The sequence below is a fragment of the Mycteria americana genome, chromosome Z (genome assembly GCF_035582795.1).
Source record: "Mycteria americana isolate JAX WOST 10 ecotype Jacksonville Zoo and Gardens chromosome Z, USCA_MyAme_1.0, whole genome shotgun sequence".
Lineage (NCBI taxonomy): Eukaryota > Metazoa > Chordata > Aves > Ciconiiformes > Ciconiidae > Mycteria > Mycteria americana.
This window is the reverse complement of record NC_134396.1, coordinates 48,098,724-48,122,591: the sequence shown is the minus strand read 5'-3', so window position 1 is coordinate 48,122,591 and position 23,868 is coordinate 48,098,724. Positions and strand designations below refer to the sequence as shown.

The 23,868-nt window shown below is 43.2% G+C and overlaps 1 protein-coding gene across 5 annotated transcripts in view; it reads right to left on the bottom strand.

The window, feature by feature from the left end:
- Positions 1-11,050: 11,050 nt before the first annotated feature.
- Positions 11,051-23,868, bottom strand: part of GAK (cyclin G associated kinase) — a 78,981-nt gene continuing 66,163 nt past the window's right edge. For all 5 annotated transcript variants that reach the window (XM_075488459.1, XM_075488461.1, XM_075488462.1 and 2 more), the window contains 4 exons: positions 21,934-22,146; positions 20,352-20,500; positions 18,803-18,979; positions 11,051-16,599 (listed from right to left, as the gene is read on the bottom strand). In XM_075488459.1, the coding sequence (XP_075344574.1) occupies positions 16,498-16,599; positions 18,803-18,979; positions 20,352-20,500; positions 21,934-22,146 (641 nt within the window). In that variant the 3' untranslated portion in view covers positions 11,051-16,497. The remainder of the gene's footprint in view (positions 16,600-18,802; positions 18,980-20,351; positions 20,501-21,933; positions 22,147-23,868) is intronic.

The window sequence follows — 23,868 nt, the reverse complement described above, 5'->3', positions numbered from 1 at the left end:
AAAGAGGAGTGGAGATGGAGTACTGATAACCCGTGGGCAGTGCTGGGACGTGGCCTTGCAGGGGACTCTGCCAGCTCTTCAGGACAGAGTGACAGAGGAAGAAGATGGAAATTTCCAGGCCACTGTGAGGGCTGGCTGGGTTTCACAGGCCATTCAGAGATGTGAGAAGTGGCTGAACTTCACAAGGAGTGGAACTCTGGGGACCTTCAGGGGAAAGACTGTTGCCCGAGAACTGCATCAGTAATAGCATAGAGGGCAGAGGCTGTATGGATAACCATATCAGAATTACCAAACTTGGGTATGGATGTAGCAAAACTGGAACCAGTGGAGAAGCAGAAATTTGGAGGGAGTTGCTTATTTGGGAAGGGACTGAGCTGAGAAAGGAAAGGACAAGGGCAGCAACGAGGAGGATCAAGTAACAGGATACTAACGTATGCAGTCTGGGCTGTCCAGGAACAACTGCCACACAGCCCTGCACCTGACCACTACAGCCTGGGGCAGAAAAATAAACCAAACCTTCTTTCTGATCAAACCACATGTGACTGACTGCAGCCGGGAGGGTGAGGAGGAGAGCAGGCAGCACATGCTGGTTAGCAAGGGAGAACCCAGGACAGACATCCCCATGCCCAGACCCATTCCAGACCTGACGGCCTCAAGATGTTCCTAACACCTACCAGACTCCTAATGTTACAGTCTTAAATCTCCACTTTTTCTTGTGGACACATCTGCGTATGAGTGCATGCCTGCTTCCCACCTCCCCATGCACGCATAACCCCTTGGCAGCTTCAAATGCATGTGCGGGGAAGCAGGGATACCTTCACGGTGTGAGACACTCTTCAAAGATCTCTGGTTAGGTTGAGTATGTCAAATGTTGCAGTGATACAAAACCATTCCTCTCAGGTGCAACTTCAAACTGAAACTCTAAAAATGGATTAGAAGAAAAATAGTCACTGTTATCAAACTTGTCAGGAAAGCTGAAACACAGAGAGAAGAGGTCTGCTTGCATTAACCAGGAACAGAAAAGCAGATGACCAAAAGGAAACCTAGAGTCAAAGCCAGTTGATGAGAGAGGAGACTGATTATAAAGTCTTTCTTGGATCGAAATGCAAACTGAAGTGTGAGCAGCAGTAAGCACCTCTTTAAGTCAGCCTTCAAATGTTCCTATTTTCATACACAATTAGCCTCACTAGAGCAGTAAGAGCTGCCTGAAGTCCCCTTAATGTAATCATTGCTTGTGGAAAATTTCCTCTTGCATCTTTGTTACAGTTTCTCCCACAACATTTCTCTCTGAATAGGTGATCATTTCAGTCAGAGAGTGGGAGGAAACATCTGGGCCCATCTGGCTCAATTAAAGTGCCTTGTTCCAAAAGCATAACCCATCATTTTCTGTTCATCTTGTTGTATTTTCACTTTTGTCTGAAATTAGGACACACTTGGAAACGCTAATTATTTCATGAACCACCTATCATCAGACTTAATACATCTTTTTTTGTTGTGGTTGTTATGCAGAACCCTTACTTTCGATTCTTTTGTCCACCGATACCAACGTAACACTGTTCAACTTATCTCATTTCACAGCCACTAAAGCCTTCCTAGCAGTAAAACTGGCGATGCGTATGGCAACGTGCTCTGCATATCCAGCGCATCTGGTTGCTAGCAAATTAAGTCTCTGTGTGAAGGCATGAGGAAGAGGCAGATCATGCTGTGCAGATGACAGAAAGGCGATGCTGTCAGCCGGTTCCCACCACCCAGACCCCTCGCTGACGGGGTGCATCGCCCCAGGGCTCTGCATCATTTGCAACCCAACAAGCCTTGCATGCGGACGGGCAGCAGGACTCCAAAGCACATACATAAAAACTGTTCTGGGGCCAAAGCACGCTCAGTGCTAGGCGCAGACCTTACGATCTCAGGCCCAGCTGCTGGGCAGCTCCTCAGGCAGAGGGTGGGAAGCTTTGAAAGGTGCCGTGCTCCGTGGCTCAGAGCAATCCTCAGATGCGGGGGAGCGGGAGGGGAGCCTGTGGGAAGCACTGGCCCCTCCGCAGTGCCGAGGAAGGACCGGGCTGAACAGCAGAGCCCCTTGCGCTGTTGTATTAGGCAGCAATGTGTCTGTTGCAGAAGGGCATGTAGAAGACTTAAGAAGCACAACTTTGGACCATAAGGAGAACATTGTGTCCCACGCTTTGTAGCTGCTGTGACAGGAAGAGGAGCAGGGGCAGAGATTACCTCCCTCCCCAAGACATTTGGGGCAGGATTTACAGGACACACAGTGATGGGCTGGTTTCTCTGGTCTGCTGCCCAAGCATGAAGTATGGCAGAGGGAAGCAGGAGAGCGTGTGTCTCCAGAGGGCTGGCTGAAGGCACCCAATCCCTTTTACTCAGTCTCTTTTGTGCCCCATGGCACAAAAGGGTATGTTGCCATGACAGGAGCCACTGGAGAAGGGCAGATCCCTTCTCTGATGCTGAACGATTAAACCTGCGTTTGCACGGTCAGTTGTTCCAATGCATCAGGCTCACACCATCACAGACAGTGTATCAAGGAGCTTTCCAGAAACCCCAAGGTCTGATCTGCCCTGGAGCCACAAGAGCAAATGCACCAAGACCCTGTTCCAGGGGCCCAGACCCTGCAAGGCCGGTGGACCTAGGATGGGGGCCTTGGGGAAGCAGCACACAGATTCCCAGGTGTCATATGCCATGTTTCCAAAATGTCTGCCCTGAAGTCAGAGGTCCAAGACCACAGCAGGTACCCAGCATCCCAGAGCTACCCTGCTCCCTGCAGCAGCCGCTGAAAGCCCTAGAGCAAGCTCCTGCAAACAGTCCTCCCTGCAGCGCTGCTGAGCCAGCTCCCTTGTCAGATTTTGGTCCTGAGTCTGCAGCACACTGCAGGTGTTGAGTCAGGAGCACAATCAGTTCTGCCTAGCTGGATATTTCTGCCAGCCAGCACACCGCAACCACCAGTCTCTGTAGCTGCAAGCTGCTCAGGCAAAGCCCCGTGGTTCAATTGGCCAGCAGTGGCTCCCACCACACAGGATGCGCCTAATCCTGGTGACTATGCAAACCATGACATTGCAAGTAGAGAGGAGGGAAACAGCTCGTGCCATCTCATCCTCCTCATCCCTAGGGCTGAAACGTCCATACTGGCATATCTGAAAGCAGGAAAGATGTGTTATTTGCTAGAGATCAATTATGGACCAGTGTAAACAGCTGCTCTCCTACTGAATTCACTGCTTTATTATGCAATTTATTAGAGGATTATTCAGACAGCTCAGCTGGATCAGCTGGATCTAGCACTTCAATATTTATTCTGCCCTTTAGCAAAAAGCAGAACTGCAAAGCATAAGTTTCTTACTAAACTCTCCTGCTGGGAAGACAGCACATTGCTAATGCCGCAGAAACCGTCTCTCTCCTCCACGAAGGCTTATGGCCTCCCACAGACCCACCCCTGGGCCTGGCTCGGGGGCACAGCACCCAGGCATCACCGAGGAGGCACATCTGCCCACGCCAGGTACCCAACTGCACAGGCTGGTCTTCACTGCGGAAACCTGAGTTGTAGCTAAAAAGCTAAGTGGAGGTATGGCTGCAGCTATACTTAACGCCAAGGGAACCACTTCAGCTTTCCAAAAATGCCGTAGCGAGAAAAATAGACAAATCACCACTATTTCAGATGACTCCAGCACTGGAGTTGCGGAGAGGTCGTAAGCAGATAATTCTGCGAAAGCTGCATATCTGAAAACAAGGCTCTGCCTCAGCGCACACTTGCCAAGAGCGCCAGGCTGCTTTCTTGTTCATGCTCATTGCTCCAAAACGGAACGGCTTCAGCATCAATAACTGGATGCGTAAAACAAGGGCAAACATTATCTCAGACACATCTGAATACAGGAAAGACACAGGCCTGTAGGACCTATACTAAAGGTACCAAACCTAAGATTTTTTTAGAAGCTATCTAAATAATAATAAGTATTGACCTTCCATTGCGAAGTCCATGGTACTGTAGGTTGTTTGAAGGATTTCATTCCTCCTAACTCTTGGAAATTCCTTACAGGGGAAGGTAGGTGTTTGCTCGCCACAAACATATCACTGGCACACAAGAATTTCTGAAATTTCATGTCTTAAGAGGCCTTGGACTTGCCTTTTCTCACCTAGAAATTGTAGCCTTGTAGCTCAGCCACACTCAGAACTCAAGCTTTATAACATTAATTTGCTATACTAGACCTCAAGTCTTGTTGGCCTTGAAACTATCTTTGCTTGATTTCAGCCATCTCTGCAAAATTAGTTGTTGCATTACCCGCACCTGCAACTTGCCATAGGATTAGACACCTACTGTCTAGTTTGTCCTCTCTGCAGCAGCAAAGTTGCCTAAAGGCCAGTGTCTGCTCTTGTCCTGTGGTTTTGAGCTTTTTTTTTTTGCGCTATTGCCTAACTCCTTTAGCATAAGTTTTGTTTAGCTTGTGCAGTTGTGTGGTTCTCCCTTCCTAAGAAATCATGTCGTATACAAAGAAACAGAAAACCTGAGTAAGCACGGTATAATTAACCCTGTGGACTCACGGGAGAGGAGAAAGTATAAGCTATTAGCAAGTGCGGGGTTGAAACATACAAAGATCATCCTAAATGTTCCCAAGAACAAGAAGGAAGAAATTGCCCGCTATCAACAGAGCATTTCTCCTGGCAAAGGACATGGGATGCCAATGAGCAATGCACAGGAAGGGCTAAGGCACGATGTTGGCCAAGTAACTAGTGCTAGAAGTAAAGCATTGTACTTTTTAGGGTAAACTTTTACTCTTTTCCTTTTCTCACATTGGAGGAGCCAGCTCAGAAGCAAAGCTATGCCTACAGATGAAGCCAGGACACATCCAGGCTCTTGGACTCCAAGTGAACATGTGCCTTTGGGTTCACATGGAGACTGGCAGCAGTACTGCTGCCGTGTGGACAGCCCCCGGCACCCTTTATAATGCTTTCCTCCCAGCCACGTGCACCTTCCCTAGGCTCTCCTATACAGGCTTCAGGAAATTTTCATTCATAAGACTCAAGCCATTTCCAAGAGAAGGGTAGAAGAAAAATGCTTGGTTTTGCTCATGTTGAACTCTAGCGACTTCCTGAGAGAAAGCGCAGGGGTGGATCTGGCAGGAGGACACAGGCGGGAGCAGCAGGTGGATGTGTGCCTTCTCCTATGCATTGTCCAGTGGGGATCATTAAAAACGATGCAGCCTTTGTCTAGTTAAGGGATGGACCTTTGTCTAAGGGATTAGACCTTTGTCTAGCAAAGGTCCCCCAGTGTTCTGCAGACCTGGAGCTTAATTTCACATTCCTGGATAAGTGAATGGTCTTTTACCATCTCCCTCCTTGTATGCTTCTGCACAAACAACAAATAGTTGTGCTAGGGAAGGTGCCTTTGGGAAACGCATTCGCATTTCTATCTATGGAAAAGAATAAGAAGTATTAAATGCCATCATGGATCTCAGCAACAGATCTTCCAGCCTATGCTAATCTTCCAGCAGATGCTGATCTTCCAGCATCAGGAGTAATCTTCTAATACTATTTGCATAGTGCTGAAATTAAAGAACTGCATTTATAATTTCTCAGTTGAAGCAGACACATTACACTTGACAGCAACAAAATTAGAAGTTGAAGCTCATCTAATTTTATTTACCATACACAAGACGCTTGATCGTATTAAAGATGCAGTTTCCAACCATTCCTCCAGGTGAAACTTTAAGGTCTTGTTTGTATCAACTCCTTGTGAATTGCTGTCACTTAGGCTGAATGTTATACCTTCCTGCATGAGGGTAAATAAATGCAGATCAAATTTTCTTTGAAGCTACTAGCATCTTTCTTCAGACAGGAAACTTCCCAGGGCAGAACTTAATTCAGCACCTGAATTTAAGCATTTAACATTCTGACCAGATGAATTTTGTAGCATTCATAGTGGGGCATAGGAATACTGATGAGAGATTGGTCTTTTCTATCAGGCGCAATGTCGAGGATGCCACCCCTGAGACTAAGGCTTGACAGTGCAGACAGGCATCCTTTGCAACCACCCAGGAACAGACGGTGGCTCAACAACCTCACCATGGCTGAGGCAGCCTGGGCTGAACAGTCAGTACGGCCTCATTTACTGAGGGCTTGGAGCAAGTATTGGGACAGTATAGCAGATTGCACTGCCAGGAAGCTTGGGCTGCTTAGTCTACTCTTTCTCCTCCCATTGCAGGCAACTGTGTCTGAGTATCTGCACTCTAAATACTTGCATGTCTGTACTGAGGTCACATCTGCTCGCCACGTGAGCACGTGCCTGGGCACGTGCAATGCGCAGCCCTGTGATCTACCTACTTGCTCCTTAGCCCTCTGCTTTCCTATGCTGTTTTCAGTCATGTCGTGTCCCCTGTCCCCCCCCCTCCACCTCCCCTTTCAGAGACTCCTGTAGTGCACGTCTCCTCTTCCCCTTTTCTCCAGCTCAAAGAAGACAAGGTAGATTACTTGCTCTTGCTTCAATTAGTGGATCACCTGTTGTCACAGGGTAGCAGTTAAAAAGGAGCAGAGGCAGAGCCTGTGGGCTGCTGGAGGGGGAAAGCAAGCAAGCAGTACCCCAGCTTGAGACAGGAGCAGAGCCTGGGGAGGTGAGCTGGATGCCTCTGCTGCTCTTCCAGCCCCAACCCCATAGAAAGCTGTGAGCCCTGCCTCAGGCATCATCAGCTCTATGAATTCAGACATCCAAAAGAGGCCCCTTTTCTGCAGCATTCATATACAAAATACACAAACAGATGCAAAATGATGAGTGTGGCACAGGTTTGGTTAAAAAAACGCTGTGTGGTCCAAGTGTGAAATGGCTACGAACATGTCCTTCTGCCAGCAGATGGCAATCAAAACAAAGAAACATAATTACTTCTGACAAATAATTTCACTTGCAGTCAGGTGCATTTTATTCAAGGGAGCAATGCAGCTGCCACCCACCGCGACAGGCGCGCGGCAGAGGGCTGGTGTCCTTGCCCCCCAGCTCCTGCCCCCTCCATCAGGGACTGCAGCTGCCTCTTCTCCTGGCAGAGCTGCGCTGGCCGCAGCCCTGCCTGCCAGCAGAAGGGCTGGCTCAGGACAGCCACCTCCCTGTCACCTCCCCTCCTCCTCTCCTGGCAGGATGGAGAGGATTATCACCTACCGTGGAGCCCAACAAGGCTGAGGACAGGCTGAGAAGAGCTGCCTGCATTAGGAAAAGCAGAGCACAGAACAGAGTCCCTTCTGCCTCTTCCCCTTTGCTGAATTCCTGTAGTCCTAGGAAATCCCCAAACACCCTTTTTTACGTCTGGAGATGGTAAACAACTGCAGCTCAGCTCTCCATGGGAGATATGCTCCTCATGGTGCCCCACACAGAAGAAATACAGAGGTCTGAACGTGGCCCATGCCTTTCACATGGGGAAAGCAGCTGCAGCAGGTGGACACAGAAGCAGATGAGGGATTTCCAGGTCTAACAGGCTCATGCTGGGAGTAGCAGCAGCAAAGCCTGATGAGAAGTGGAAAAAAGAAAAGGGAGGGCAGCTTCCATGGTGAAGCAAAACAGTCGTGAAAAAAAGATGTACTAAAAACCCTGCATTCATCCCTGGTTTCATGATGAGTCAGTGAGGGCAGGAGAAGCAAGTTTAGCCATAATATACAAAAAAGTCTCTGAGTGAAATTATGCAGAACATGCATTGGTTCAACAACCTCAATTCAATCCTGAAACACTGGTTTGGCAGGGAGGCAGTGCAGTGACAATCCCGTCTCCTCAGAGTGCAACTTGCAGAGTGCTTCTGCTGTCTTGTTGCTCACCAAAACAATGTACAAGGAAGCAAGCAGTGAAGTTCATTGATTCATAATGGCCAAGTGAGGTCTTACTAGATGTGAGCCCCCAAACACACACACAAAGATAACTACTTAATTCTTGGGTCTGCCAGCAGCATTACACACCAGAGAACTTCACAGCCGTTATTTTGTGTGTACCCAGATCTTTGATTAGGACCAGAGGCCACCCCAGGAGAACAGCCAGCACTGTTTTAGGAATTACAGGAGATGAAGAATCCCTTACAGTTTGTGCTAAAAGGGAGTTATCCTTCCAGATCAAGTCTTCATGTACCTACATGCCCCGTTTTCCCTTTTTCAGTGCTTTTTGCTCAGTTCTGCCATAGAAGGTAAAAATCTGCCAGAAGTCCTCCTCTCAGCCTCACAACAGAGGCAGTGCCGAGGCACGGCAAATCATATCCTCTTCAGCACTCCAGCATCCAGATCAGGTGTCTACAGTGCAGACTTGGAAGGCTTTGGCTCAGACTGCTGCTGGCTGCTCTGCACACCATAGTACACAGAGCGTTCTGCACAATGTTTCTGCTGCCTTTTTTTATCCCCCATTTGCTCTTGCCGTTTTGTTTGATCTGCTCGATACTGAACTTAAGGCCACGCTATTTCTTTGTAACACATTCTGCCTACCTGGTATAATTACCTGGTATACCGGGCCTACCTGGTATAATTACCTACTTGTAGGTATAATTACCTACAAGCCTGCCAGCTTGACACTGCAGGATTTCCATCTGCTGTGGATTGTACTCCCAAGTCAGTCTTTCTAAATACATCAGAGTAGCCAGAGGTTTTGTACATGGCAAAGAAAGATGCAACCAACTAATATTATCCTTCTTTGCTGCAGCAGTAAAGGACTGGAAGTAGGTATCAATACATTCGATAGGAGTACCTGGGGAACTACAGGCCTATCAGTCTGACCTCGGTGCCAGGGAAGGTTATGGAGCAGATCATCTTGAGTGCCATCATCTGGCATATACAGGACAACCAGAGGATCAGGCCCAGTCAGCATGGGTTTAGGAAAGGCAGGTCCTGCTTGGCTAACCTGATCTCCTTCTGTGACAAGGTGACCTGCTTAGTGGATGAGGGAAAGGCTGTGGATGTTGTCTACCTAGGCTTTAGTAAAGCCTTTGACACTGTTTCCCCCAGCATTCTCCTGCAGAAACTGGCTGTTCATGGCTTGGACGGGTGTACTCTTCACTGGGTAGAAAACTGGCTGGATGGCCAGGCCCAAAGAGTCATGGTGAATGGAGTGAAATCCAGTTGGCGGCTGGTCACAAGTGGTGTTCCCTAGGGCTCAGTATTGAGGCCAGTTCTGTTTAATGTCTTTGTCAATGATGTGGATGAGGGGATTGAGTGCACCCTCAGTAAGTTTGCAGATGACACCAAGTTGGGTGGGAGTGTTGATGTGCTTGAGAGTAGGAAGGCTCTGCAGAGGGATCTGGACAGGCTGGATCAATGGGCTGAGGTCAATTGTATGGGGTTCAACAAGGCCAAGTGCAAGGTCCTGCACTTGGGCCACAGCAACCCCATGCAACGCTACAGGCTTGGGGAAGAGTGGCTGGAAAGCTGCCTGGCAGAGAAGGGCCTGGGGGTGTTTGTTGACAGCCGGCTGAATATGAGCCAGCAGTGTGCCCAGGCGGCCAAGAAAGCCAATGGCATCCTGGCTTGTATCAGAAATAGCGTGGCCAGCAGGACTAGGGAAGTGATCGTGCCCCTGTACTCGGCACTGGTGAGGCCACACCTCGAATACTGTGTTCAGTTTTGGGCCCCCCACTACAAGAGAGACATTGAGGTGCTGGAGCGTGTCCAGAGAAGGGCAGCAAAGCTGGTGAAGGGTCTAGAGCGCAAGTCTTATGAGGAGCAGCTGAGGGAGATGGGATTGTTTAGCCTGGAGAAAAGGAGGCTGAGGGGAGACCTTATCGCTCTCTACAACTACCTGAAAGGAGGCTGTAGAGAGGTGGGGGTCGGTCTCTTCTCCCAGGTAACAAGTGATAGGACAAGAGGAAATGGCCTCAAGTTAAGCCAGGGCAGGTTTAGACTGGATATTAGGAAATTTTACCTCACTGAAAGGGCTGTCCATTGGAAGAGGCTGCCCAGGGAAGTGGTGGAGTCACCATCCCTGGAGGTATTTAAAAGACATGTAGATGTGCTGCTTATGGACATGGTTTAGTGGTGGACGGGGTAGTGCTAGGTTAATGGTTGGACTCGATCTTAAAGGTTTTTTCCAACCTAAGCAATTCTATGATTTTTCAGCAGCTTTGCACTTAAGAGTGTACAAATTAACAGCAAAAGTAGCAGCATGTTCTCTATGGGATACAGGGAGAAAGATTATTTGGTGAGAAAATGCTAGAAGTCCTATCTTAACATTCAGTTCTTATAAACCCATCAGACTATTCAAAGTAGTAAGGAGAATATGAAAAGCATTACCAACAGCAATGGCCCTTTCCTAACAGAACTTTGCTTGCTTCTCAGCTTGCTAATGTTTCTCTTTCCCGCCCTACACTTATTTCACCCGTCCTTCATCGGTCATGCCCATCCATTCTCCCATATCCTCTGTTTTCCACCCTTCTCCTTGGGGACCCCCTGTGGTAATCCTACACTGCTATGCTTTTATTTTTTTAAAGAAACTTCCTCAATATCAGAAAGTGGCTTGTTCCCAACCATTAAAAGACCCTGCCTTGCCCATCCTTGTTTGAGAGCATGGAGTCAAAAGATGCTTCTGGGTACCTTGTTAGTACTGTCCCAGCAGCAACTCCCCTTTCTCCAGCATTCCCTCACAGATTCCCCAAATGTGCAGTCCTTCATCACTGTCTGTCCCACTCCCCCACCCTCCCTACAGGCTGCTCATTCCTCCCCCCTGCCTCAGTCCTGTCCATTTGTTCCTGCTCTCCTTCCCTTCCATTACTGCCACACACCTATGCAAGAGCTTCCCTTGGGGGACAGGATGGCACTGCATTGCACCAGGTCCTGTGCAAGAACCCCTCACAGCCTGACACAGGCAGCAGCCTAAGAAATTCAGCTGCCAAACCACAGACCACACTGCAGGGACCCCTCTCCAACAGGAGAAGAGACACTTCTGAAGAGACACTTGGTTTCTAAGAGGTTCAGTCAACCTCAACATACTAACGAGAACCATTTCTGTAATGCTTGCATATTGTTCTGAAAGAAGCAGTGGAAATGCTTTGGGTATTCAGGTCATTTCTCCCTTGCTGAAGAAGAAACATGCAAAGTCATTTTGTTTGTTTTAATTGATCACTGGTTAAGTCATAATACATTTCAAAGCAAAATATTCTGTTCAAGGACATTGTGCCAAACATTAAATCTACTTTTAAACAAAGCTTAATTTGACTATATTACCTTTATATACATACAGGTATAATTTTCATTTCACTAGTAGCAAAATTACTCGGTACATTGCATTTCCTGAAAGATGGCAAAAAATAGAACTTGAATATCTGTTCTGTCCCTCCACACACCCCAAACCAGAAAAATCACAGGTATAGAAAGTACAATCACAACTACAGGTAAATACAATAAGGACCTCAGAGCAAGCTAAGTCCTTATCAGAGATGACAATCGCTTCTAGAAGTCTACATTGCAAATATACAGTACATTCCACTAAAGAGAGTTTCAGGAATTCTCACAATGCCTCTTAATCCCCTTTTGGTAACAAAAGCTTTATGACAACATGTATCCTTCATAAAAATGACTGAATTTGTATTTGTGGAGCATATGTTGGAAGTTCAATGCAGTCTAAACTGCAGTCTACAATAAGCTCACCCAAAGAGAGAGCAAGCAAGCAAGCATTGCAAGATTCATCAAGATCAGAACCACAGCTCAGCTGAGTCACCCTTTGCTCCTAGTCACTGGGCTTCTGGTAGCTAGAGGCACTCTGCACCAGGGACAGACTCAAGGCGTGGGAAATGATACATTCCTTCTACAGCTTTCACAGGTCAATCACCTGCAAGTTCTCGACAGAAAATGTCAAATTACTCATAAAGCACAGGCAACTTACAGGACTCATTTGAACTTATTTACAAAGCATTTGTTACATTGCAATTGTTAGACACAGCAAAAGAGCAACAAGGTTTCCACATTTATGCAACCCCTGAAATATTCCTGTGAGCAGCAGAGAATGCAATGGCCAACAACTATGCAAACATACAGCCACTGCTGGGGAAACTGCGGTCTGGCCTTGGGAGGTGGAATGGTGCATGTAGCCCAGCAGTCCCTAAGAGCAGCCAAGATTTCAGTTACTGCTTTGGTTTCTACAAAATACTAATCCTGTGCATGCAGCTAAGAGACGTAGTCTGCATTCAGGAAGGAACTGTTGCTCTGTGCTTAGCAAGACAACACTGGAGGAACTTTCTAGGATTAGCAAGAAAATGGAGCTAAACAAGGCATTTTTTATGAGCGCTAGTTACCCTCACAGGTGCAACGCCACTGTTCCAGGGAAATGTACTTCATCAGCACTGCTGTAGGTTTTCCATTCTGCACTTGCTGAAGGAAGCCACCATTGATTAGCAAGCTATCTGAACTCTACCCAAGTGACAACGCAGAGGAACCTTTCCTCCCAGGCTTGATGTCCAGGAATCACTACCCACTAACAATATTGAGAGTATCACCCCATGATTTAATATGAATACAAGTGCTTAACTGCTCATTTTCTTTCTCTTCCCTGCTGTTAAGTTGAAGGAAATATAATAGGAAACACCAAACAGGCATGCCCAAGGTTAGACATCAACTGATTTCCCCCAACATGGTCAAAACACATCACACTTCTCCTTTTGGCAGGTTCTAGCCACACACACTCTTAATACCAATTCTTCTTCACACATCTCTGTCTTGAAAGCTAAGTTGCCTGACTCTCCAGATCTAACAGCAATGTAACATAAGCAACTTAATTCAGAAGTAGTGGAAACCTGCCCTATCATTTTACAAGCCCTGCTTTACAGCAACTTCTGCAAAAAAAGCCAAGCACTTGCTACTGCCACTTGTTTATAGCCAGTCAGTAGCACTTCTAACAGGGCAGGAAAAGCTGGTTTGTAACAGGTTCCTTCTACTAATCTAGACCTGGTTTTAGCAGAGATAGGTAGGAATAGTCAATGAAGAGAGAATTAGAAAACAACATTTGAGATGTAGGTTAGAGTCTGGATGTTATTTGTCTACTCTCCCCTTAATTTATGTTGCAGTGTTTTTCTTTGTTCTTGCAATAACTGTATCAAGCTACTCACTTTTAAGAACTGGATCCTGGTAGGCTGCAAAGAAGGCATGGTATTAGTCAGCTGTCATTAACAGACAAAGGAACTACAAACATGGGCCAAAAGGCACAGTGATTTGCTGCAAGAGTCAAGGAGATGCTTCACAATAGAACGTCAAGTGCCACGTGAAGTCTGCTGGACACAACACCAACCTCCTGGCAACACTCACTCATCTCAACCTCAAGCTTTGCACTCAGCAGAAGCAGATATATAAAGTCTAACTTTCAGGACATGATTTCACTTCAACATTTCAAAATTTAACTGTGCAATGAGTAATAAGCATGAATGGAAAATATACAAGCCCAGAGAGAATTCACAGTATCTAATCAAGTCTCAGCTTAATCTATTTCTGTAGCCTATTCTAAAAGCTTTTCAGCTTGTGGACATTAAGAATACAGTGAAATGTGTGTGTAATTGTGCAGTGTGAGTGCAGTCCTATCCCATACAGCAGACAGCCAACTAACAATGAAGTACAGAGTGTGAGAAAGGTTGAAAAGCCCTCATTCCCAGTTTACCATTTTTTATTACCATTTTAAGATTAATTCAAACAGAACTTCTGGACTTTTTCTTCCAAATGACCCTCTCCTTTAAAAGAGCATTAAGACTCAATATATGTTTTATATAAATTTACAGGAATGTGGGAAGAGGGAATTTAAGGTATCTAAAACATTTAATATAAACTTTACACTATGAAACACCTTTAGTGGTCCTCATGCTGCTTTATCTTCTAAAGAAAACAAAACTTTAGTTTACTGTGTTCATCACTTAAATTTTTAAAGTTTGCTTACAGGGCCTTACTGAAATCTAACTTTTTGCATATTTTGTATGCAACACAGCTGAATGACACAGTTAAACAGAAAAACAAAACAGTTTCATTGTCAAGATTTTAAGAGTTTACCAAACTGAGCCTCTCCCAGATTCCTAGCACCAAAATTCAACTACATAGAAAGGAGCAGGACGGAGGAATCAGCCAGTTCCCCCACTGAGGACCAGAGCTGATCAAGCCATAAACTAAGCTGAGGGGTCCAGTCAACCTGACTGAAGTTTCAGTAATTATCAAAAGGCCCTTGGAAAAATCCACAGCCAAACTTCATGATTTTCCATAAATTTAAAAAGGGGGAATCAATTTCAAGAGATCCTCAGTTCCAGATAACACACTTCCACTCATTTCCCTGCTAACTTAAAATCACATCGACAGTTCTTTTCCATTGTTAAAGAAAATTTTGCAAACAAGAGTAGATGAATAAAAATGGAGAAATGTAGACATCATCCAGAAAATGCTACCAAACATAAAAAGCAGAGGAGAAGATATTTTCCTCCCAGTTTTCAGTTTTAATTTTTTATACACCTATTTCAAGAAAAGAGCAATTAAAAATGTGTCCCTCAAAATTAAGTTGCTTGTATGTGCTGAAAGGAACATGGGTTTTTAAAGTAGTCCTTCCTTACTAAAAGAAGCTCCCTCAGAAATGCTTTCTCTCTCAGCTGTATATATAGGACTGCAGTCAATCACAGTCCTTATATATCTCTGTATGTCTTTTAAAACCTATTACTAGGTATCATTTGCCCTAGAACTGTAAAAAGCCATGCAGGTCTCCGACAAACCTATCTACCAGCAGAAGCCTTTAAATACCATAGATGCACACCACGAATACAAAGAATTAATGAAGTGTCCCAGGGAAAAAATACTAACTCTTACTCTAAATCAGACAGCAAGTTACCTGTTTTTATGAAGAAATCTACTGAGATTTAAGACTGCTTCAAACAGTAACTGAAATACAACTGCAGCTATGAATAATATATAACCTTCCTGATCCATAACTGATCCTGGCTTCCATCTTAAAAAAAAAAAATCACAGTAGCTGAATATGTATGTGAATATACACACACACACAAAACCTTTTATGAGAGGTTAATAAGTAACTGTGTTAGATCTGAGCTTAGAGACTATAAATTGCAACCTTTGTTCGCAAGTCTCTAACCCATCAGCTCTCACGCTGTGGAAAACCTCATCCAACACACTGTTCAGGTGGCATTAGGATCTCATGTTTTCTGTTCACATGTTGCTCCGCTGAACAGTCACCTCTAATAACGGCACAGCTTCCCCGTCAGTTAAGCATGCAAAATGTACAAAATGGCAAGATGATCAAAATATCCCCTTCAGTATGTTCAGCTGTACCGTTTCAAGAGACTGCTGCCAAAGCTTTAATACCACAACACTGATTTTCAACATTTTCAAACTTGATACGAAAATTGCATTTTGTTATTACACAGAGTATAACAGTCATTGGTCATTTGCATTCATTCACCCCAGCACTAGTGAAAAACTGCCTTCTGAATAGGGATTAGAAAACATGGCAAGTGTTGTTATCGAGTTGTGTCTCTACTCATCGTGCACTAGCCAGTGCATGGAACGTAGGTGAGCAGAAATGCAACACTCTACCAATACACCCCATGTTTTCACATACACTGATGTCATGCATATCTCAAATAGAGGTTCAGACATGCAGCAGATGGTAACAAGTAATGTAGTATTTACTCATACAAATCAAAGCAGAGTAAAATGTTTTGTGCTTACATTTCAAGTTTCAGAATAACATTTCTATCAGAGTATCTGAAGTCCAATGGAAGGAATGTTCCACTGAAATTGGAAGCAAAAGACACCATTTAAAGAACTGGGAAAGTAAGCACTGGTCAAGGTACTGCCTTCCAAAGGTTCATAATAAATAACAAAACAGCAGGAACATGCAGACCTTAAAGTCAAGATTTGTTTCTAGATTCACGATATGTAAAAAAAAGTTAAAAATCAAGAACAATCCTGGCTGACTTTCCCACATTTGGGGTCTTTTTGGCTAAACAACTGTTAATTTATTGTAAGGAACACAGGTATTGTCAGAAAATATTATTTACAGAATGATTATCAGATTGATTACATAAAATACAGATGAAAATATACACCTTCAGGTTTGAGATACGCCAAGCAAATTCACTGCTGATTAACTAAAGCACTCTGAATAAGGTGACAGGCACCAAACATCGAAATTGAATCACAAAACTACTGAAAGTAACAGACAAATTGGTGAAGGTAGGGGTAAAGCTAAGATCAATGAAATTGGAATGATTTAAAATTAATACTAGTATACCAGAAATCATGGAGCTTCATTAAAATTCTATTTTACCATATATAAACTGAAAGGAAATCTTTACTTCCAGACTGTGATTTCTTCAAGTACTGAGCAGCTGTTTTCTTAATGCATCTATGTAATGCTTTTTACTCTACATCTTACAAAATACATCACCACATTTAAGTGCATGATTAGAAACTGTACTAAAATCATGGAAAAGCACTTCATAAATCATAGGCGCAATAAAATCACAACAATGCTCAGCTCCAGTTTTTGGAAGTGGTTCTGTAAAAGGTGAAGTTTTAGAAAAGGGACTTTGATCCTTGGTTTTCAAACTCTGACCATGCATCATTCAATTCCATGAAGATCATTTTGGCATACTGCTCATAAGGTTGTCCTGTGGCCTGAAAACAAACAGACATATTAGAAACAAAAATATTAGGAATTATGTGACTTGGGAAAGATCTCACCCTTTTTATATTTGTTATCTTATTCAACAACTTTACACTGCTGTGTGAATATAATTTTGCAGATGCACAGCCCTCTCCAATCTTATCCAAAGTTTGCCACAAGTATTTTAAACAAAGCCAAAGCCTTGGTTTCCTTACATTACTTCAAACTTTTAGCGCAATTCATAAATAACTGAAACTTAGCTAAAAACAGTTTTCCAAGCTGTTCTTTTCATAAATAGTTTTAGTTAATATTAGTTAATGATCAAATCCAGTCATTTTTTAAATTGCTTCCTGACAGACCTTGCAGTAGTGTACAAGAATAAAATTTAAGCACTATTTAAGAAGACTCCTTTTGGATGGGATTCCCTGGAGAAAAATCTTGCTGATTGTAAGTGATGTTAAGATTCCACATTAATGACATAGTACTTCCTGCGCGTTTGCCTCCATACTCGAACAAAGACAGTACCCTCCCGATTCCTTGCCTATTTCACAGCAGCCCTTGCCTCTGGGCCAACCCAACTTCCGTGGTTAGTAAAGATTCAGTCCCACAAGACGAGATGAGTCATTTTAACAGGTTCTTTCCAACACAAAAGGGATGCCCCAGAGCCCTCTCCAGTATCCTTCCCCTTCTCCTGCTACTTGGCTTTTGCCAGCTGCAGTACTTTATAGACCCTTTTAGGGACTGCTTTAACTTAAAGTGGCAGAAAAGAAACCAAGGAAGAAGAAAATGTCTCAGAGACCTGTGTTCTGACACTGATGCTTTAAGGGGCTTCCAGAAAGGACCAAGAAACCACCACAAAGGTGGAGGAAACCACAAGGCCAAGAACAGCAAAGGTCAGGGGGGAGAAGAAAGAACAATGTCATGTTGCTCTGTTATGGTTACAAGAAGACAAAGGACTTAGACTACTGCTCACTGAACCACCAGTGAAGGCAAGCCTGAAAATTCAAACCAGGTATATTCAATGCTTATCTTTATATCTAAAACACAGCCTAGAGCAATGACTCAGAACAAGAAGCTACCTTCATATACTGGGAGACTAACAAACAGCAACAGAATGCATTAAATATTTTAAAAAGTCAACTGGAATGTTGTATTCATCAAGTATTTTTCAACTGCTAATTTCTTTACTCTAGTAAAATTTACTTTTTCTAGTTCCTAGTAAAGTTTTTTAGTAAAGGAGGTTCAGCAGGTTCTTCCCACCAGTTTGCTGTGGCAGCCTCTGAGTCTTCATATACTGGTGAATAGTCCTAAAAGACCTGAAGTATCAGCTGGTAGAAATAAAGCAGATTCCATTAATCAGCATTAGACCTGCCAGAAGTCAGTCAGAACTCAGCATAACTGACATTGGTGCTCAGTACAACCTTCATGGGATCTTTCATTTGTTAACATTTATCTGTTGAATTCTGTGCTGTGTCAGGATGACAAGAAAAATCCTGTGCTAGTAGGACACCAAATTCAGAAGACAACGGAAGCAAAGTGAAGAGCATCTAGGGTGCTTGATCAAGAAGCAAGGCTGCAGCATCTGTTGTCCCACAAGTGTGAAGTTGTTTACCCGGTGTGCAAGACGCCAATATACACACAGAGCAGAGGTACTTTATTTCATGTCTGTGCAGAGATGGGTGCTAGGTGGTAGCTCCACAAAGCTAGCACAAAGTTTGGCCATGCAGGTACAGTATTTATCCAGTCTAGTTATGCATACGCATAAGTAATTACACAAAGCAGTTTTCTATTGGTCTACGTTTCTCTTACTTCAACTTAAAGCTACAGTGCTACTTTAATATTCTGCGCATGCTCCAAGGTGAGGGGTCTCTGCTTGGGCCGGGGTCTCTAGCTTGAGGGGTGTGACTTTTAGTATTATAATGGGGATAGTTTGCATGAGGGTGCTTCTTATCACACTTCTGCTAGTTGTTTCAGATGGTTCCCAAAACATCTTAATTAGCCTACATATTTCTCCAGGATATGCTTTACTCCCAAGGACCGTAATTCTTGTTTAGATATTCTGCTTTCCAGCCTGAATCCCCCTTATCAGCTTTACATAAGCCCTGGCCTTCCACCAGCTCCTGTTAGACTACACATCTATCAGTGAGTAGTATGGTGTGGTAAAAGCAGTTGGTATTCCTTCTAAAGGAAGGAAGATCAGAGGAACACACTCACCTTATCTGGATGAACTACAAGCACTGCTTTCCTGTAGTATTTCTTTACTTGTTCAGGAGTTACTAGATCTGCCATGCTGACTGGTTTCCACTTATTTTCCCCTTCCCAAAGCACTGTATGAAGAGTGGATATTAATGCTCTGATATTTCTCTCCTTTCCTTCAATCCATTCAAGAATCTGGGAAAAACAGAATGTAGCACTGTAAGCATTCTCAGTCTGCCTAGAGACGTAACCTTCCCTCTGTACAAGACTCCAAAATTAGGACACAAGTAGTTGTCTTGCTGCATTCACCCCCAAGTCCAACTATCTTACTACATTCTTCTTTCTGGCACCCAAATCATTAGCCACCCAAAAGTGATATTTTGCATCTGCCACTATGGAGTAGCTCATTGTTATTAGTTTATTGCAGAAATTCAGTCATTGCAAGAGAAATTACTGAGATGGTTACATATTACAAAACCCTGTATAATTAATGACAAGAGAATTGACAGGAGTAATTAAAAACATCAGTTGCAATTAACATTAATTCCCTAAGGGCATAACATTAATTTACTAAAATTCTTGATTTGTACAAAAGTTTCAGATCACATATATTACTAGTTAACGTTTACTTATAAGCAACCTGCAGCGGTGCACAAACTAAAGTCTTTTCATATATACCCATGAAAGTTGATTAGAATAACTGGCCATTTCAGACTAACAGCAATATTCAAGCCACTGTGATATAGTGATACAGTGTCTTCATTAAACACTGTATTATGTAATATGAAAATCTCTGCCCTCTATCAGCAGTGAGTATGGTAAATAAAAATCTGTATTTATTTCCATTTATGGTGACTTGTGTTAAAAGCTACCCATGCAAGCTGTGCACACTCTTCAGGTAAGACATTTTGTGAAAACAAATTTCAGCATCCCTCTGAAATTCTTTTATAAACTTTTCTAAAGCATCATATGGACTACAAAACTGAAAGTACATTAATATGTGATGTTATCAATGAGTAATACATAAAATCTGAACAGCTGATCAGCTAACACCCCACAGACTAGTCCTATAGCCCAACTCCAGAACTGCATCTTTTAGCAATTTCTTCAGACAGCAGTAGCATTTGTTAACCAGTAAATGCAGGTAAGTCACCCTGAAGACAGCTATTCTCACCTGCCTGGTTTTTAAAATGTAGTTTGTATTATCTGCCAAATCCATCTTTTCTAAGGAGACTTTTGGGAACACTACAGATAAAGAACAGTTCTGGCTTCAGGAAATGGACTCTGACAAGAAAACAGGTTCTTGAATTCTCCAACCTTAGCTGAAAGAAACAGGAACTTGCATTCCATCCACACACTTTTTGTGCTATTGTCACTGCTGCTTTATTGCCAACTGACTATTGTTCATGCTAATTAACTTCTACAGCCATATGATTTAAATACAGAAAAAATTTCATTCTGCTTTATCAGTTTGCTCTGGTAGTCATTGCATCCTTCTGCTCTGTTATCAGCAGTTCTAAGCAAAAGCTCAGACTTACACTTCAATCAAAACCACTGTTAAACAAACCTTGAGTTTCAAGGGGTCCATATCTTTAGACATTTCTTGTTTTCTCATCTCAGCAATGGTCTTTGGTCCCTTCTTATCAGATTTAGCTGAAAACCCTTGATTAGATAAGAGATCCTCAAAGTCATTTTCTGACACTTTTGGCTTTTGACCTATGAAAGGAGAAAAACATTACATGAAAAGTTACATAGCAGAATACATTAATGGGGGAAATATATTGCACTTTGATACACCTGCATGACATTTCTCACTACCATGATAAATATTCTTCAGTGGCTTGACAAACTCCACAAGACTAACAGAAGGATAGGAATAAAAAGGATCACTGACAAGTTTTCAGTCCAGCAGAACAGATAACCTCATGTGCATACATGTGACTAAGTACTTGCATGTCCTCTTTTTTCAAAAATGGAGTAGATTTGAGGGAGTACACATCTACCTATTCATGATTTTGGAAATGGTTCCATTTTTCCACTATAAAGTAATTCTAACTGCTGTGCAGCAGTTTTTCAAGTGACCATATACTCAATACTTTAGTCAAAAGTATGTAGTCAACATTTAAGTATGTTGAAACTTACGCAGAATAATGAAGGAATAAAATATCAACATGAATAGTCATCATAGAACCAACAAATTTTAGAGAACTGTAAAATAACTGAATTCTAAGGAGGCCTCTGGATGTCATCTAGTCCAATCCCTGCTCAAAACAGGGACAACTAAATTTCTCAGGTCCTTGTCCAGTTGAGGTCCATCTGTTTTCAAGGATGAGGAATCACAAAATCCCTTGCCGCGTTTCAGCATTTCATCATGCTAATGGATTTCTTCCCCCTGTTCTCCAATCAGACTTTCACATGCTGCAACTTATGCCCACTGCCTCTCCATCCTGTCACCTACTTCCAGATACAGATCAACAGAATCATTTCAACTTACAGAAGTACCTGCTGTTCACTTACATGCCAGTTAAAAGGAGGCATAATCCTAATACCAACACACCAGGAAAATAACATTCTCCAAGAAGGTTAATGTAGAAGAGGCCATGCCCATCCCTATACCTCTAGGTTTGCATATTCAGTTGGAACATCTTAAGGGACTGGTTCCAAGAACGATTCCACCTGCTCTTGTCCCCATCCTTGTTTGAAACAGAAGAATTTCCGGTAAGTTTAACCTCAATCTTTCTTAAGACTAGCTACTATTCTTCAGCTAGGAAAAATGGTGCATCCTTTTACCTGTGTATCACAAGTGGACTAGCACAAAGCAACATTATCAACCATGTCTCCCTGGATAGGTCAAATTTACCTTTCTAATCCAGTGATACAAAACCAGTACCCATGTGGGTGAGCGAATATAGCCTTAAGACTTTATGCCCAAACTTGCAAATATTTGGGCCATAGACAGCTTGTCTCTGAAATATTCTAGTGTAGCTCTGCAAAAGCAGGACACCAGATTTACCAGGCTTTTTTCAGATTTCTACTAGATACAACCTAAACATAAATAAAAACATGAAGGTACAAGAGTTTCTGCAGCTTACAGTGCATCTGAGTAACTTCACACAGGCCATTATAAGTAATGCCTTCAGAAAACTTACCAAAGCTTGGGGTTCTGACTCCTCTTTCTTCTCGTCCTCCAATAACACTGAAGTTTACTGTGTAATTGGGTTTAGCTGCTGTGCTGGATTTAGTCTGGGACTGCCACGAAGTACTTTGTGGTTTTGTGGATTTCTGCCACTGATTTCCCAACTTCTGAAATGGAGCAGTCTTCTGACCAAAGCCGCTACTTGAGAGTCCACCACTGGAGGAACCTAACAACAAATACTAAATTAGTTGTTCAGCTCAGTATCTGTCACCTGTTTAATACAAGTAAGACAGTTTGGTCTTGACGTCTAACCACATAGTTCACAGTGACACCACTATACAAGAGAAAGCCTAACAGAAAAGTGTGGGTAAAATGAAGTTAAGAGTCTCATTAACAAGTAACTTAAATGGCAGGAGCTAGAGTCATTACTGAAAGTCTTCCAGCCTCTTACAACTCAAGTTTTCAACTGTCAGTTTTAGCAGAAGCATTTGCTCTTGTCTCATCAGCCAGGCATATGTAAGGCCAGAAAATAATTCAGCAGTGACAGTAGTTCTGCCTCCCAATTCATTACACTTCAACATTTGCTAACATGCAGAGGACACTGAAAAACTAATTATAAGATCAAGAAAATTTAATATATTGAGAATATTTTCAAATGAGTGCTTTCAAAGCCTCTAATGATTTCTTGCACTACTGTTTAAGAAAGACGAGATTATTCTACAGAAGCATTAGCAGGGAATGTTGCACATGAGTAAAAAAAGCATGGAAGCCTGCAGGAGATATTGTTGTAATCACCTGATGTGATCTATAGGCCACTGTCTATCAACACAATATTGACTCAATTTTTAGTATCCCATTTCCCTTCATTAAACCAGTATAAATAACACTGCTTAGCAGTTTCACCTGCTACTCAGTTTGGGAAGAACACACAGGGCCTTTTCTCTACTCTACAGTACTCACTGTAAACAAATTGAGCAGAGTAAAGCTCTAGCCTTTTAAATTCATTATTCAGCTTTGTCTTATTGATGAGAATAAACCTGAGATTTTTTTATTCTAAACCAAGCCAGCATTAAATTGCCCTTGACTGACTTCCTTTGGAAAGACAGTCCAAAAAAGGACTGTCGTGGTTTAGCCCCAGCTGGCAGCTAAGCACCACACAGCCGCTCGCTCACTCCCCCTCGGTGGGATGGGGGAGAGAATCGGAAGAGCAAAAGTAAGAAAACTTGAGGGTTGAGATAATAACAGTTTAATAGGGAAAGCAAAAGCCGCGCACGCAAGCAAAGCAAAGCAAGGAATTCATTCACTACTTCCCAGGGTCAGGCAGGTGTTCAGCCATCTCCAGGAAAGCAGGGCTCCATCACGCGTAACGGTTACTTGGGAAGACAAACGCCATCACTCCAATGTCCCCCCTTCCTTCTTCTTCCCCAGCTTTATATACTGAGCATGACGTCATGTGGTATGGAATAGCCCTTTGGTCAGTTTGGATCAACTATCCTGGCTGTGTCCCCTCCCAGCTTCTTCTGCACCTGGCAGAGCACGGGAAGCTGAAAAGTCCTTGACTAGTACAGCAGCAACTAAAACATCTCTGTATTATCAACACTGTCTTCAGCACAAATCCAAAACATAGCCCCATACCAGCCGCTACGAAGAAAATTAACTCTGTCTCAGCTGAAACCAGGACACCTAGGAACTCCGTTCCCTTGACAAGTTGCATATACCTGACATATACCCATCACAGGGAAAAAAAAAATAGTGTGATGACTTAATTTTGATACATTGAGATTTTTTGGAAGAGAAACATTTTATACCACACTTATGGCATCCTAAAACAGATTAAGACCTCTTCAGGTTGGAAGAATTCCCTAAAAATGACAGAACATGAATTCAAAACTAGTGGTCAAATACGGTTACATGCCTGAAGCCAGCTAAGAGGTATAATATGAATGAA